The sequence below is a fragment of the Pectinophora gossypiella genome, chromosome 15 (genome assembly GCF_024362695.1).
Source record: "Pectinophora gossypiella chromosome 15, ilPecGoss1.1, whole genome shotgun sequence".
Classification (NCBI taxonomy): domain Eukaryota; kingdom Metazoa; phylum Arthropoda; class Insecta; order Lepidoptera; family Gelechiidae; genus Pectinophora; species Pectinophora gossypiella.
In genome coordinates this window covers 830,263-846,324 of record NC_065418.1, presented here as the reverse complement: position 1 = coordinate 846,324, position 16,062 = coordinate 830,263, and the positions used below count along the sequence as shown (strand labels likewise).

The following is a 16,062-nucleotide window of genomic DNA, read 5'->3' as shown; positions in this document are numbered from 1 at the left end:
TTAATGAGATACTTAGTTGGAAACTCATGTCTCTTGAGAGACATGAGCTCATTTGGAATTTACCACGAGGCATGGGAGGAGCTCGCCGATGATCGAGCCCTGTGGAAGAAGCGTGTGCTCGATGGACGCGACACTCATGACCACACCTGGTTTGACACACTGGCAAGCAGGAGAATGAAACGCCATCAAATCGACAACAATCCACCAGTTGGAGACTTCTCTTGCAGAGTGTGCGGTAGAGTTTGCCGCTCTAGGATTGGCTTGCACAGCCATGAAAGAAAGTGCATTTCTTCGAGGCAATGATGTCATAAATCGTCTGAAACAGACGTATAAGGCCAATGTATGTAGTTGGAAACTAGTTTATAATTATGAGTTGCCAATTAGCTCCATTAAAATAGCAGTAGGCTTCTTTCATGTCGTGGACTGCATTTTAAACCTAGGTGTTAAAAAAATCTTAACACATTTTGATTTTGACATTTCTTGGTGTTGATTCCAGTACGCACCATATAATATGTTTATTTTAAGTTAAATACCTGTCATTTTCTTACCCGCCGAAAAGGAAAGGGACGGGTAATCGACAGACATAATTTATGGAACACACTTCAATTTTAAAACGACTTTTTTTTTGACGTGACTTATTGTAGATTTGCCGCAGATGGCATTAACTACTTGGCCGGACAAATGGGGAGCGCTGAAGGCTCTCACTCGTTACAACGTTTAAGACAACAGGCCTGAGGGTGCCCAGTTGGGCGCCAACCTCGGCTCAGGACGTCGTCTGAGAGGAAAAATATTTGAAAGAATTAATCGACCCTAGTGGGTCGATAGCGATAGGCGCTGAATGAGGGAAATCGTCGACCACGCCGGCGGGGTCGGTATCGGGGCCCTGAAGTGTTTGGTGTCGCGAGCTGATTGGCTGCCTCTATGGCTAGAGTAATCGGGTCGTCTTTTAAAACGACGTGCATGGTAGTTCTGGCAGATTTAGTACGACGTAAGTGCGATGGTTATGACCTTTCTGTTCGTCTACGTGTTAACACTAGTTTGCTTGTCAACAGTTGTTCAGTGAACTGGCATGAGCAGTCGACCAACTCTCTCACGTACATCCTGTTCCTGTTCGCGATGGGCCAGATCTTCCCTTTCGCCGTCATCTCCTTCAGCTACGCCAACATCATCTACACCATGAAAAAGGTAAGCTTCTCACAAGTCACCATTTCATAGTTTGATGTTTACGCGGTTATTGACCCCGATTCCTGCAGACACCTCCTAATTTTACTTTAAGTTATACCTGTCATTTTTTATCCGCCGAAAAGTAAAGGCACGGATGATTGACAGTTCTTAATTTTAGCAAGAATGAGTAAATGAATGAATAACCTGAGCGAATCACAAAGGTATCTCGCTGGTATGCAAACCGTTTGACGTGTGCTGTCAACTTAATTCTGTCGGGTTATTGGCCAATGTAAAATTTTTAGACGGTTGTTTTAGATTTGTGCTTAAAATTGACGTGTGTTCCATAAATTTTATGCTTGTCGATTACCCGTCCCTTTCCTTTTCGGCGGATAAGAAAATGACAGAATATAACTTAAAATATAATTAGATGGTATTTACAGGAATTAGCACCATTATCATGATTAAAACACATAATATCGGGTTCTTACCGAGTTATTATCCGGGATTTCATCAGTCGTCCTGTGATCATGGCACTTGCAACATTGTTGAAATATTGGGAGACTCATATGCCTGATAATAACGCGGTAAGAGCCCGGTATTACGTGTTTTGATTACTATTTCTCCTCTTCATTTGGCTCACGATCCGGAAGCCCCGGGTTCGACTCCCGGTGGGTGAACATCACAAAAATCATTACAGGCTGATCACCTGATTGTCCGAAAGTAAGATGATCCGTGCATCGGAAGGCAAGTTAAGCCGTTGGTCCCGATTACTACTTACTGATGTAAGTATGTAGTCATTACGGGTCGGCTTAATAATAACCCTGACACCAGGGTTGATGAGGCTGGTATTCCACCTCACATTCCACACGAGAAGAAGAAACATTTCCCCGGTCAAGTAGTTAACGGGAAATTATTTGCGATTCGGTTGCCAGCAACAAAACTTGCGCAACCAGATGAGGTACCTACTCTATTTTATTAGTGGCATTAATATAGTGTCATAGCGAGTTACAGCCGCAAAGCTAGAATGTATGTAGTTATTATGTCATGCAGGTATCCAACGACATATCATATTCGCTAGACTGGGCAAAGAGCATCCCAAGGTACAAACCATAGAGCACGGAATGAGTTCACGTTCAACCGCTAGTATAGAGTCGTCAGGAATTGAACCCAGGACCTATGAGACGTGAGCCGAAATTTCCAACCACGAGCACGGAGCCATTTAAAAATGTTCCTGTTATATCGGCCCCGATTCCTGCAGACACCTCCTAATATTATTTTAAGTTATACATTGTTTTAAGTTTACGCGGTTATTATCATAATTAAAGCACATAATAACGGGTTCTTACCGCGTTTATCGGGAGTCTCATATCCCCATTTAAACGCGGTAAGAACCCGTTATTATGTGCTTTAATTATTATTTTAAGTTATATCGAAATATCGTCGAAAAGGAAAAGGATGATTGACAACGGTAAATTTTAAAATGAATGAATAACCCGGGCGAATAAAATCGGCATCTCGGTAGTATGCAACCCGTATGACGTATGGTTTCAACTTAATTCTGTCGGGTTATTGGCCAATATATAAATTTGGCAGGGTTTTTAAAATTCCTGCCTAAAATTGACGTGTGTTCCATAAATTTTATTTTTGTCGATTATCCGTCCCTTTCCTTTTTGGCGGATAAGAAAATGACAGGTATGACTTAAAATAAAATTAGATGGTGTCTTACAGGAATCAGCACCATTATTAACCTTACTGAAGAAGGTATCCCGTAAGACCTAATCACGCGGCCCGTGCGACGGCATAATGCTGAGAGAGGTCCTTTTTTATTTTTTTTATTTTGGATACCGTCCACACATTAATGTAAAGTGTTTTTTTGTTTATATTGATGAATATTTTTTTTTCTTTTTGTCTGTTTGTCAGGCAGTGTGGTAGTTTTTATGGCGTCCATCATAAAATAAATAATTTGTCTTTCATTTTCTTTCTTTCTATAATAAAGAAGGTAAATTCATAATTTCAAAAACTTTTTAAAACAAATAAAGGTAGATTTCTGTTACAAAATTAAATTAAATCTGGGATCCAGGTGACAGCCATTTGACATCATTAATCAAGCCGGTGAAATGATAATCGGCTGCCACTTCTAGAAGAAGCCAGTTGTAGCTTATGTGGTCTGTGGTATTTATACACTCCTTTAACAGCAAATATGTATCTGCAACTTGTCTGCAACTATTCTAATCCTGTATAGATATATTGAACGTTGGAACATTCCACACCGACTATTAGATGCTTCCGCGGATTATCTCTATAAGAACTTTGTGGTTAGAATCGAAGGCGGCAAATCCCCTATTCCCAGTAGTCTTACCAGTTGAACTACTGGGAATTTCCTTCCCAATAGACTTACTGAATAGTACGACTTCGCTTTTCCCATTAGTCCATGGAATGTCATAAGTAGTCTTTGCTTACCCCGGTGGGAAATAGGCGTGAGTAATTACGTGTTCTTAGGTCGATCGCCGACATATTAGGGTTATTATCAAATGACACGAGTTGGTACTTAAGAGGGAAAACTTTAATTATGTTATTAGTTGTCGGAGAACTCATCGGAAAATCTCATTTGCGAAGTTAAGATTAGAAAAACTTTTACATTTTCACTTTCACAAAACGAGCGAATAAATTTTACCCAAATTAATTGTAAATTATTAATTTACGAATGTGGGAAGGGGATGATCCAAGAAAGTGTGGGTGAATTGTCTGTGGAGGACTTGAGACAAACAAAAGAAGACAGGTTATGCGACAGTTGATATGTTGTTGTATCTTAGTGTGAGTGTGTGTGCGTGTGTGTGAGTGTGCGTAAGTGTGTGTGAGTGTGCGTAAGTGTGTGTGTGTCAGCATAGTGTAACAACTACCTCACACTATCTTTCTGTCTAGCTGACAAATTATTGCAACTATACAGGGTGTTAGTGACATCGTAACGTATACTAAGGGGGATAATTCAGACCATGATTCTGAGTCAACATCAAGTCGAACTTTCCGTCGTAATTACTTTCAATTCTATACTTTTGCGATAGAATATTCCACTTGATATTAATTCAGAATAATCAGCTGAATCATCCGTCTCAGTTACGATGTCACTACACCCCGTACAAGTACATACGGTAGCCATACAAGTATGCATGTGTGTTAGTCACACCACCGTAACTAATACTGAGGGGGATGATTCAGACCATGATTCTGAGTTTATAATCAAGTAGAATTTCCTGTCGGAAAAGTAATGAATTGTTAGTGTTTTTCTTATCATTTTCAGTTCTATACTTTTGCTTTTTTTTGTAACCTGGAACCTGACAGAGGGCAGCAGTAACTGTCAGTAATATTCAGAGGCGGAGGACAGGAGTCCTAGTACGGCTTTGATATTAACTCAGAATCATGATCATCATGAATCATCTCAAAGTTTTCGTTACGATGTCACTAACAACTTGTATTTAACGGAATATGTGTCCTGTAAACTCTTCAAAGGTTTCTGGGAATTCAAATTATTAATATTAAGACAATGGTGCTAATTCCTGTAAATACCATCTAATTTTATTTTAAGTTATATCTGTCCTTTTCTTATCCGCCGAAAAGGAAAGGGACGGGTAATCGACAAGCATAAAATTTATGGAACACACGTCAATTTTAAGCACAAATCTAAACCGACCGTCTAAAAATTTTACATCAGTCAATAACCCGACACGTTCATTTACTCATTCTTCCTAAAATTAAGAGCTGTGAATCATCCGTCCCTTTCCTTTTCGACGGATATGAAAATGACAGATATAACTTAAAATAAAATTAGACGGTGTCTCCAGGAATCGGGGCCAATAAATACGTAATATAAGGAATTATTATGAATTGAAACAAGGTAGCTTCGTGAAAATTCATTATGCCAAAAAGAGCATAACCGGTAAACGAATAAATAGTGTACTCCCTCACGACGTGATCGGGTACCTCAAGGATGTACGGTGTGAGCATACCCTGAATACATGTACCCTGAATTTTATCTCAGGACGGCCACCACCACCTTATGATCATTTCGACAAACATCCGTCTCGCTTTTTTTGTATTTGTTTAGTGGAAATTGCATAATAATATGATGTTATTGTCTCTTTTTTTTGTAAGTATGTGGCGCCCTTTTATAATCTGGGGGCACGGCAGTGCCCCCGCCAAGACGAGCAAAGCGAAGCGCAAGGGCAGGCACTACTTACCTTTTCTCGAAACGTTTCGCCGATTATTTGAACCCTCATAACTCAGGTTTCGATTATAGTAGATAAACTAAACTCTCAGAATATGTTGCCAGTAGTGGACTTATTAGGCCTGTTAAGTTTCAAGTGCATAGCTATTATACTTTAAATTTTATTAATATGTAAAAATCCCCGATTTTGACACTCACTGACATACATACTCACTAACGATCTTCATAATTATAAGGTACTTCCAGATGTCTATGAGATCTGATGACTTTTATACATTGTGATCTATCTTCGTAACATTTTACATGAAAATGTTTTTATTGGTGAACTATTTCTATTCTATAATACGATGCCTACGCGTAAGTGCAAGCGAGACAGTTTGCACGCTCTTCCTTACTCCTTAGCGGGTTACGACCGTTTAAGACCCAGAGGGGATGAGGCGCCCGATAAGAATTAGTGCGGGGTGGAAAGTTATCTTTCTATAAGTAGTATTGTTTATTCTGTGGTTCTTCTTCTCTCGTGTGGGTTGTGAGGTGGAGTACCAACCTCATCAACCTAGGTGTCAGGGTTACTGCTAGAAGCTGCAGTTTTAGGCGGATGAGACGTTCGACAAAAAATAGACTTATGTAAATATAAAAGTGTAACTATGTTACCTAATGAAGATATTTTTTTGAGTTTTAAATACATTATGGCATAATGTATTTAAAACTCAAAAAAAAATCTTAATGATTATGCCGTACTGAAATCGCCATTTGTTTCGATATAAAAAAGTGTAACTTCGTACGTTACCTAATGAATAAAGATAATGGGAGTTAGGAATAAACAACCAGCGCTCGGAATATTAGAAAGCTGACTGAGGGACTGTGTTGTGTCCACTTTAAAATAACACTTCAGGACCCCGCCGGCGTGGTCGACTAATATCGTCGACTAGCGTCGATTAATTCTTTCAAAGCCTATCAGACGACCAACAGGACACCCTCAGGCCTGCTGTCTAAAATTTTGTACCGGGTGAGCCCTCAGCGCTCCCCATTTGTCCGGCCAAGTAGTTAATCTGATTATACAGAGTGTTAGTGACATCGTAACGAAAACTTTGAGGGATGATTCTGGGTTGATATCAAATGTAACTGAAAATAATAATAAAAACACTAACAATTCATGACTTTTCCGACAAGAAATTCCACTTGATATCAACTCAGAATTATGGTCTGAATCAATCCCCTCAGTGTTGGTTACGGTGTCACTAATACACATACATACTTGATTTTTTTTTTGAGTTTTAAATACATTATGGCATAATGTATTTAAAACTCAAAAAAAATCTTAATGATTATGCCGTACTGAAATCGCCATTTGTTTCGATATAAAAAAGTGTAACTTCGTACGTTACCTAATGAATAAAGATAATGGGAGTTAGGAATAAACAACCAGCGCTCGGAATATTAGAAAGCTGACTGAGGGACTGTGTTGTGTCCACTTTAAAATAACACTTCAGGACCCCGCCGGCGTGGTCGACTAATATCGTCGACTGGCGTCGATTAATTCTTTCAAAGCCTATCAGACGACCAACAGGACACCCTCAGGCCTGCTGTCTAAAATTTTGTACCGGGTGAGCCCTCAGCGCTCCCCATTTGTCCGGCCAAGTAGTTAATCTGATTATACAGAGTGTTAGTGACATCGTAACGAAAACTTTAAGGGATGATTCTGGGTTGATATCAAATGTAACTGAAAATAATAATAAAAACACTAACAATTCATGACTTTTCCGACAAGAAATTCCACTTGATATCAACTCAGAATTATGGTCTGAATCAATCCCCTCAGTGTTGGTTACGGTGTCACTAATACACATACATACTTGATTTTTTTTTGAGTTTTAAATACATTATGGCATAATGTATTTAAAACTCAAAAAAAATCTTAATGATTATGCCGTACTGAAATCGCCATTTGTTTCGATATAAAAAAGTGTAACTTCGTACGTTACCTAATGAATAAAGATAATGGGAGTTAGGAATAAACAACCAGCGCTCGGAATATTAGAAAGCTGACTGAGGGACTGTGTTGTGTCCACTTTAAAATAACACTTCAGGACCCCGCCGGCGTGGTCGACTAATATCGTCGACTAGCGTCGATTAATTCTTTCAAAGCCTATCAGACGACCAACAGGACACCCTCAGGCCTGCTGTCTAAAATTTTGTACCGGGTGAGCCCTCAGCGCTCCCCATTTGTCCGGCCAAGTAGTTAATCTGATTATACAGAGTGTTAGTGACATCGTAACGAAAACTTTGAGGGATGATTCTGGGTTGATATCAAATGTAACTGAAAATAATAATAAAAATACTAACAATTCATGACTTTTCCGACAAGAAATTCCACTTGATATCAACTCAGAATTATGGTCTGAATCAATCCCCTCAGTGTTGGTTACGGTGTCACTAATACACATACATACTTGTATGTGCCTAGATGTAACAAAAAATAGGGTTTCTTATCTCAATTATGTAACAAGGATAGTAAACAAGAAACATTATCTCTCCTTCCGAGAAACTGTGAAAGGCATACTTACAATACAAGGAAAAAAAATTAATTTCTATCCAAAATCCGAGAATAAGCAAATTAAATTCATCTTTTTAAGGGTTTTGTATACGTTTTTATAATAAAATCTCTCTCTCTCTCTCTCTCTATATATATATATATATATATATATATATATATATATATATATATATATATATTTAAGGGTGGTATTAATAAACTAATCTCAGTTAAGACTGCCCTCAAGATCATGCTCAAGTCCCTGTTTTTATATAAGAACTGTCATATTGACATGATCTTGAGAGCAGTCTCAAAGCTGAGATTAGTTTATTAATACCACCCTAAGAGCTGCGCTCTTGTCGGTGGAGTAATCGCCATTCCTCTCTTCTTCCCGCCAAAACCTTCACATCCCGATACGACACGACCTGCACCTTCTCTTTTATTTGTTTCATAAATGTTCTCCTAGGTTATAATAAAATAGCAGACAGTATTTGAATTCAGAAGCTTACTTTTGCAAAAAAAAGTTTATTACAATATTAATGATTATCTAAATATTATAAAAGGATTGGCTTGTACAGCCATGAAACAAAGTGCATTTCTTCGAGGAAATGACTGGAATAAATAAATTGTAACATATACATATTTTTATATGTATTTGAGGAGCTCGCTGGCGCAGCGGTAAACGCGCTCAGTCTGGGATTGTTGAAGTTAAGCCGGTCATAGGATGGGTGACCACAAAAAAAGTTTTCATCTCGAGCTCCTCCGTGCTGCGGAAGGCACGTTAAGTGTTGGTCCCGGCTGCATCAGCAGTCGTTAATAACCATTAATCCGCACTGGGCCCACGTGATGGTTTAAGGCCCGATCTCCCTATCCATCCATAGGGAAGGCCCGTGCCCCAGCAGTGGGGACTTTAATGGGCTGGTGATGATGATGACATATAACATTAATTTAAAAGATGTGTTGCTGTTGCAATTTTTTTGTCATTTCTTCTCTTCAGCCGTAACACCTTGCGATAGGACGTAGATTCAAAAATGTTACATTGACCTTCAACAAGTTTATCTATGATAATTACTTTGAACAAATGATTCTGATTATGAAATATAAAAGATGCATAAATCTAACATCCATGAAGGAAGTTAAACGAAAGCAATGCTGTATAGCGACATTTATATCTTTATTGGAGAATGCTCGCTACGGGAGCGCTCTTCTTCGATGTGGCGAAAGCGTTCGACAAAGTCTGGCACAACGGCTTGATCTACAAGCTTTATTCACTGGGAGTGCCAGACCGTCTCGTGCACATCATACGAGACTTCCTCTCAAATCGAACCTTTCGCTACCGCGTGGAGGGGACGCTCTCGTCACCGCACCCGATACATGCCGGAGTCCCACAAGGCTCCGTCCTCTCCCCTTTACTATTTTCATTATATACTAGTGACATTCCCAAATCCCCTAATACCGAATTAGCTTTATTTGCGGATGATACAGCCATCTATTCTTCGTGCCGTGGTCGAGTTATGATGACCGGAATCCTCCAACGCGCGGCCAATGCCTTGGGCAAGTGGTTTCGCAAATGGAGAATCGAGGTAAACCCGGAGAAAAGTGCAGCGGTGTACTTTTCAAAGGGCTATTATAACACGCCACGGTCACGCCGTCAACTTAAAGTCATCACGATGTTTGGCAAGCCGATCCCTTGGCAGGAGCAAGTCAAATATCTCGGCGTAGTTTTAGATAGACGTCTTACTTTCAAGGCCCATATCAAACGTGTGCGCGATCGCGCCGCGTTTGTAATGGGCCGTCTTCATTGTCTCCTTAACAAGCGAAGTAAATTGTCCCTTAGGAATAAGGTGAAAATCTACACGACTTGCATCCGTCCGATCATGACCTATGCAGGGGTAGTTTTCGCTCACGCGAGTCCCTCTCAAATTCACCGTCTACAGGTAATACAAAATCGTTTCATGCGGAAAGCCACGGGAGCTCCGTGGTTCCTTCGCAATGAAAATCTGCACATTGACCTAGGTCTACCAACCATTGCCCAATGGTTCAAATTAGCTTCCAAACGTTTTGTCGATTCTGCTCCGCACCACCCAAATCCCCTGGTAGTTGCGGCTTCCGAGTACATTCCGCTTAGGGACGGTACTGAAAAGTATCGGCGCCCGAAGGACGTAATATACGATCCCGACGACCCGATTACTCTAGCCATAGAGGCAGCCAATCAGCTCGCGACACCAAACACTTCAGAGCCCCGATATCGACCCCGCCGGCGTGGTCGACGATTTCCCTCATTCAGCGCTTATCGCTATCGACCCACTAGGGTCAATTAATTCTTTCAAATATTTTTCCTCTGAGACGACGCCCTGAGCCGAGGTTCGCGCCCAACTGGGCACCCTCAGGCCTGTTGTCTTAAACGTTGTACCGGGTCTTCAGCGCTCCCCATTTGTCCGGCCAAGTAGTTAATGCCATCTGCGGCAAATCTACAATAAGTCACGTCAAAAAAAAAATAATTGGAGAATGTCATTGAGCGTAACCTAAAAAAAAAATAATAAAAAAAATGTTTATTTAGGTAAAATCTACGACACACATATACTACATTTACAACATTAAAATATACACACATAACATTAATATTTAGCCTCGAACCTCGAACTACAGGGCAAATTATAACCCACTTAAACTAAAAGGTGAAAGCAGGGAACTCTGTTTGGAGTGCACTTATAAGTTACTAGCGACCCGCCCCGGCTTCGCTCGGGTGCAATGCTGAGAAAAAATAATACGACATCACATTAAAAACCTCAAAATAACAGTATTTCTCCACTATTTAATGGATGTTATTATACATATAAGCTTTCCTCTTGAATCACTCTATCTATACAAAAAACCGCATCATCGCAAAATTCCTGAAAATTTTAGTGTTTTATTAAATTATTTTCAGTTCCATTAGCGACCGAAAATTGCACTTGAAAACTACTCAGAATAAAGGTCTGAATAATACCTCATAGTTTTCGTTACGATGTCACTAACACCCTGTATAATGACACTAAGTCCCAGGATGTTATATAAAGATGGATTTTAAATGATTACTGGATTTTCCTCAACTAAATATTTTAAGCAGAATGTGGCAAATGTTTATGGAAATGAAATTATTTTCGTAAAAAAGGCCGGTTTTATATTTTGACAAAATTACAGCTGTTACAAAGGACCGCACAAAACGAATTACGTACTTTATTTGACATAAATACGCTTTGATGAAACATTTCTGTTAAAAAACAGATGTAATTTCATACTTTTGCTAATACCGTACGACGACCATTGTCTGAATTGGGATACGAACCGGAAATCCCTGGAGTTGGCAGTCGCAGTCTAGCAACTAGACCATCAATCATCACGTAAGGGTTGTAAGGTCAATGACCAACATCATCAAATCAGAAATCAGAATCATTTATTCAACGTAATTATCATGGATAAACTTGTTGAAGGTCAATGTAACATTTTTGAATTTACGTCATTTCGCAAGGTGTTATGGCTGAGGAGAAGAAATGACAAGAAACTGCAACAGCAACACATCTTTAAAAACCAATGAGGGTATACAATACAAGTTATTTAATAACTAGAGGAACACATTCAATACCAGACATTTTTATCATTTAGGTAGTCATTAATCTTATAATAAGCTTTTTTACATAAAGTAAGCTTCACATGAGCTTTAAATTTATTTTCTGACAAATTTTAAATATTATCTGGTATTTTATTGTAAAAACGTATACATAACCCCAAAATAGATGAATTTAATTTACTTAATCTAGAAATTTGAATAGCAATTTTATGTTTATTTCTTGTATTGTAAGTATGCCTTTCACAGTTTCTCGGAAGGAGAGATAAGTTTTTACGCACATACATAATGTTTTCATATATATATTGACTTGCGACCGTCAGTATATCGTTCTATCTACTATCGTTTCAGTTCGATTAGGCGTTGCGTTTTAACATTTTCGCCTAGAGTATATTGTATAATTTCTTATGAAATTCTGATTAGGTACTAAATAAAGACATAATAATCTAAAGGTGACAAAAAACGGTTTATTTTTTCTATTTAAACTTATTTATGAATTTTAATATGAAATCAGTTGAGAATATTAACTTTTTCTAGGCCCTCCTTAGAAAACTTTTGTTTCGGAAATGCTATTACAGAACCTTTTGAAAATGATAAAACAGCTTGATTGAGGATATCAATGCAAATATATTTACAACTGTGGTCTATTCTGTCGATTTTGGCACCTAATTCTCATTCTGTTGGACATTTATTGTAATTGTCATGTTCACGTGGACGTTATTGTAATTTTATTATCTAGTGCTGACATTGTAGTACTATTCTCAACGGCCTCCGTGGTCCAGTGGTTGAGCGTTGGGCTCACGATCCGGAGGTCCTGGGCTCGAATCCCGGTGGGGACATATCACAAAAATCACGTTGTGATCCCAAATTTGGTTAGAATATTACAGGCTGATCACTTTGTTGTCCAAAAAGTAAAATGATCGGTGCTTCAGAAGGCACGTGAAATACTGATGTAAGTAAGTCGTTACATTAGCCATGTCAGGTGCCTTTGGCGGCTCAAGAATAACCCTGCTGACACCAGGGTTGATGAGGTTGGGAATTCACTTCGACTACTTACAAATGTAACGACTACTTACTTACATCAGTAAGTAGTAACCGGTTCCAACGGCTTAACTTGCCTTCCGAAGCACGGATCATCTTACTTTTTGGACAATTACTTTTTGGATTCGAACTCGGGGCCTCCGGATTGTGAGCCCAACGCTCAACCAGTGGACCACGGAGGTCGTACACCCACACTAATGTTTATTTGTTTCAGAACTCTCAGCGGCTGGGCCGCGTAAACCGCGCGGAAGCTCGTGCCACCGCCATGGTCTTCCTGATGATCGTCGCGTTCACCGTGGCGTGGACACCCTACTCCATCTTCGCGCTCATCGAGCAGTTCGGCACACAGGGCACTGTAAGTCTTTGTAAAACATTCGATTCAAAGTCTTCTTCTATCGTGTGGGTTTTGAGGTGATACATGTTACTTTTAGGGAAAAATAGGGCAGTAGATTCCCTCTTGCCTTCCACCCCGCACTACTCTGTCTGACACGCGTGTGATAGCGCCCAGAGTAGTCTATTCCAAAGCCGTCCTAGGACTCCTGCCCTCGCCTCTGAATAGAACTGACTGCCCTCTGTCAAGTTCCAGGTTACAGTCCCTGTGACGCGCCCCTTCCGTCCTGCATTGCCGTACCGATGGCTCCCATCTCCGCCTCTGCAACCGTTGAGGTCATCACCCGTGTCCCTGGGTTCTACGTTATACCCTGTAGGTCTGGGTCCCTACTCGAATTCAGCCACCAACTGTAGCCTACTGAAGTAAGAGGCGTTCACCCCCGTGGCAAGGACGCGCCGAACAGGAATTGCCCCAGTGGAGGGCAGAGATTTCTCTGTCCCCTCTGGGCCGGGTTAATGGTCTTGTATGGAACCAAAGCAGGCTAAAATGATAAGACCTTAAAATAGAGACTGAACTAATGTACATTAGTATAATTACTTATTGTTTATGCTCTAGATATCACCAGGTGCAGGCGTGATACCAGCGCTCGTCGCCAAGAGTTCCATCTGCTATGATCCTCTCATCTACGTCGGAATGAATACACAAGTAAGAATCGTTTATTTTCCAGCAAAGTACCACCACCAATCAGTTATACTTATTTAATTAGTGTGCTAACATAACAGCTGGGAGGTTTTCTGGCCACGTCTTTTCCTCAGCGATACAGCTTCTGATGTGGTAGTAGTTTTATAGATATTACATAATATGTAATTTAAGTTTTGGCGTTCAAAAAGCGCTAACTATGTAAGCCAATTTTGAAGAATAAATATTTTTGATTTTTTTTAATGCTATTCCGTAGTCTCTGCTTACCCCGGTGGGAAATATGCGTGATGTCATAAATGTATGTATGTAGATAAGAACCATCAAAGCTCCCTTCTTGTTCAGCTGAGCGTCAAAAAGGTGCCAGTGTTATTAATAAATTGAATTGTCATTCATTTTAATCTTTCTAATGCGCTAATTAAGCCTTTGTCTAAAGGCATTGAATAATCATCACTTTCACTTTGACGATCAGGTCGAACTACTCCAATTATCGATTGTCTCTATTAATAAAAGCAATGCCTGTGGCTTGTTTACGACTTTCAAGTAGATTTGGTAAATAGAAAATAAAAACTGAGGATTCTAAACCCTCAGTCCTTTTGTGTTGAATTTTATACCGGGTAAAAGCCCTCAAGCCTTCACCGATTAAGGCCAAGTAATTCAAATTCAAATTCAAAAATATCTTTATTCAGTAGGTAACATAGTTAGACTTTAAATCGTCCTGTGAATTTTTTACATAACGAACGTATCATCCGCCTAAAACTACTGCAGCTTCTCACAACCTGTATAGCCGGGGAAAAGAAGCTGCAAGAAAAACTGCGGAACAGGGCCCTAGACGTTCTTTTAAAAATAAACGTAAAATATTATTATGCAATTTAGTAATTTGGCTGCCTAATATCAGTTCCCAGATAGTTAACGCAGTTTTGTTTATCGCCTTTAGGTATTACACTCATATCTTTTAGATAATCACTAATCTTTAATGACCACTTTTACTTGAAACTGTTCAAAGGTAAATTCATAGATAATAGATATTTCGTATTGCTTACTGGAATACAGTAAGCCAAAATACGCTTTGTAAGCGCGACCAATCATAACCCTGACACCAGGGTTGATGAGGCTGGTATTCCACCTCATAACCCATACGATAAGAGGAAGCGCGACGCGATCAATGAGAACTTGGTAGTTTTGGTCATCATTTGTTCTTGATGTTATGTTGTACCTAACCTGTATTGAGCTGGTTTTCCCTTCGCGAGTTGGAAGGTCAGACAGGCAGTCGCTTCTGTAGAAAACCGGACCTGTCAGATCTTCAAGTTAGGTAACCGTACCCTGTGAAAAACGGGATAACGCTAGGGGGATGATATTATGTTGAATAGATACATTTTTATAAAGTTATCCTCACCATTATTTTTACAGTTAGTGTATTTGCGGATTTTAACTGAACCATCTTCTTTCAGTTCCGACAATCCATCAAACGCCTCTTCGGCATCCACACGAAGGACAGGACCTCATTAGCAGAACGCCGTCACAACCAGACCATGACCTCTCCTGGCCCCAGGATGACCAGCATCAACGACATAATCTCCAATCACGAGAAGAAGAGCAGAAAAGTCAGAATAGCCGAAGAGATAATGGTATCAGAAGTAAATAACGTTGAAATCTATCGGCCGTTGCCAGCGAAGACAGACTTGAGTACCATTCAGGAGAGCCGACCGACTTCTGATAATGAAAGGTCTGGGGAGACGACTTATGATGAAGACCGTAGCAGTAGCAGTGGAGGTAAGAAACAGGATCTGGCATCACAAGCGCTGCTAGATTCTCCCGTTTTGACTGTAATGAATCCTGAACGAACAATCTTCACCAGAAACGGTTCTGCAACCGATAATGTTACATACTCAACTTATGGCAATCCAGCATACGAAGAACATGCTAGTGATGTTACTGATAATGTAGGCAAAGTTTCCAACATGTCGCATAGTTATTCCTTGGATTTAAGTGAACCCAAAGGCACAGCGAGGAGAAAGCTGTCTGTAGAAGCAAAGTACGACGTCGTTTTACATTCTAAAGGGTTCCTTAAAGATTCTGCTGTTTGCAAATTCTTTGACCAAAGCTGTTCAGGACATGATAGCTTCAAAAGTTATCTCTGCCCAGTAAACAGCAGTAGTGACGGAGACATTTTATAAAGTTAAGTAAGTCGTATTAAGAAAACTAAAGCTCGTAGAATAATTAAGAAAGTTAAGTTCAAAATTTTCTAACTTGTTAGAGTCAATGGAGAGAGGTTGATAAGACGAGATGAACTTTTTATAACGCGCAGTATTAGTTAAAAACAGACACTTAATAAATATTAAATCGAGGTGTAAATAGTTGAGATTTTTTAATTATCTAAATGAAATCTGGAACCGTCTTTCTGTCACCTTCGCAAATGCCGAGAGCAAACTCATTACAGAAAATATTGTACTTAATCTTAGAAACCA

General features: G+C 39.6%; 1 protein-coding gene across 1 annotated transcript in view; it reads left to right on the top strand.

Moving 5' to 3' along the window:
* Positions 1–15,771, top strand: part of LOC126373426 (opsin-VA-like) — a 32,261-nt gene extending 16,490 nt beyond the window's left edge. The window contains exons 5-8 of the mRNA XM_050019584.1: positions 1,053–1,185; positions 12,782–12,922; positions 13,514–13,603; positions 15,046–15,771. Coding sequence (XP_049875541.1) covers positions 1,053–1,185; positions 12,782–12,922; positions 13,514–13,603; positions 15,046–15,771 — 1,090 coding nt within the window. The remainder of the gene's footprint in view (positions 1–1,052; positions 1,186–12,781; positions 12,923–13,513; positions 13,604–15,045) is intronic.
* Positions 15,772–16,062: the final 291 nt, after the last annotated feature.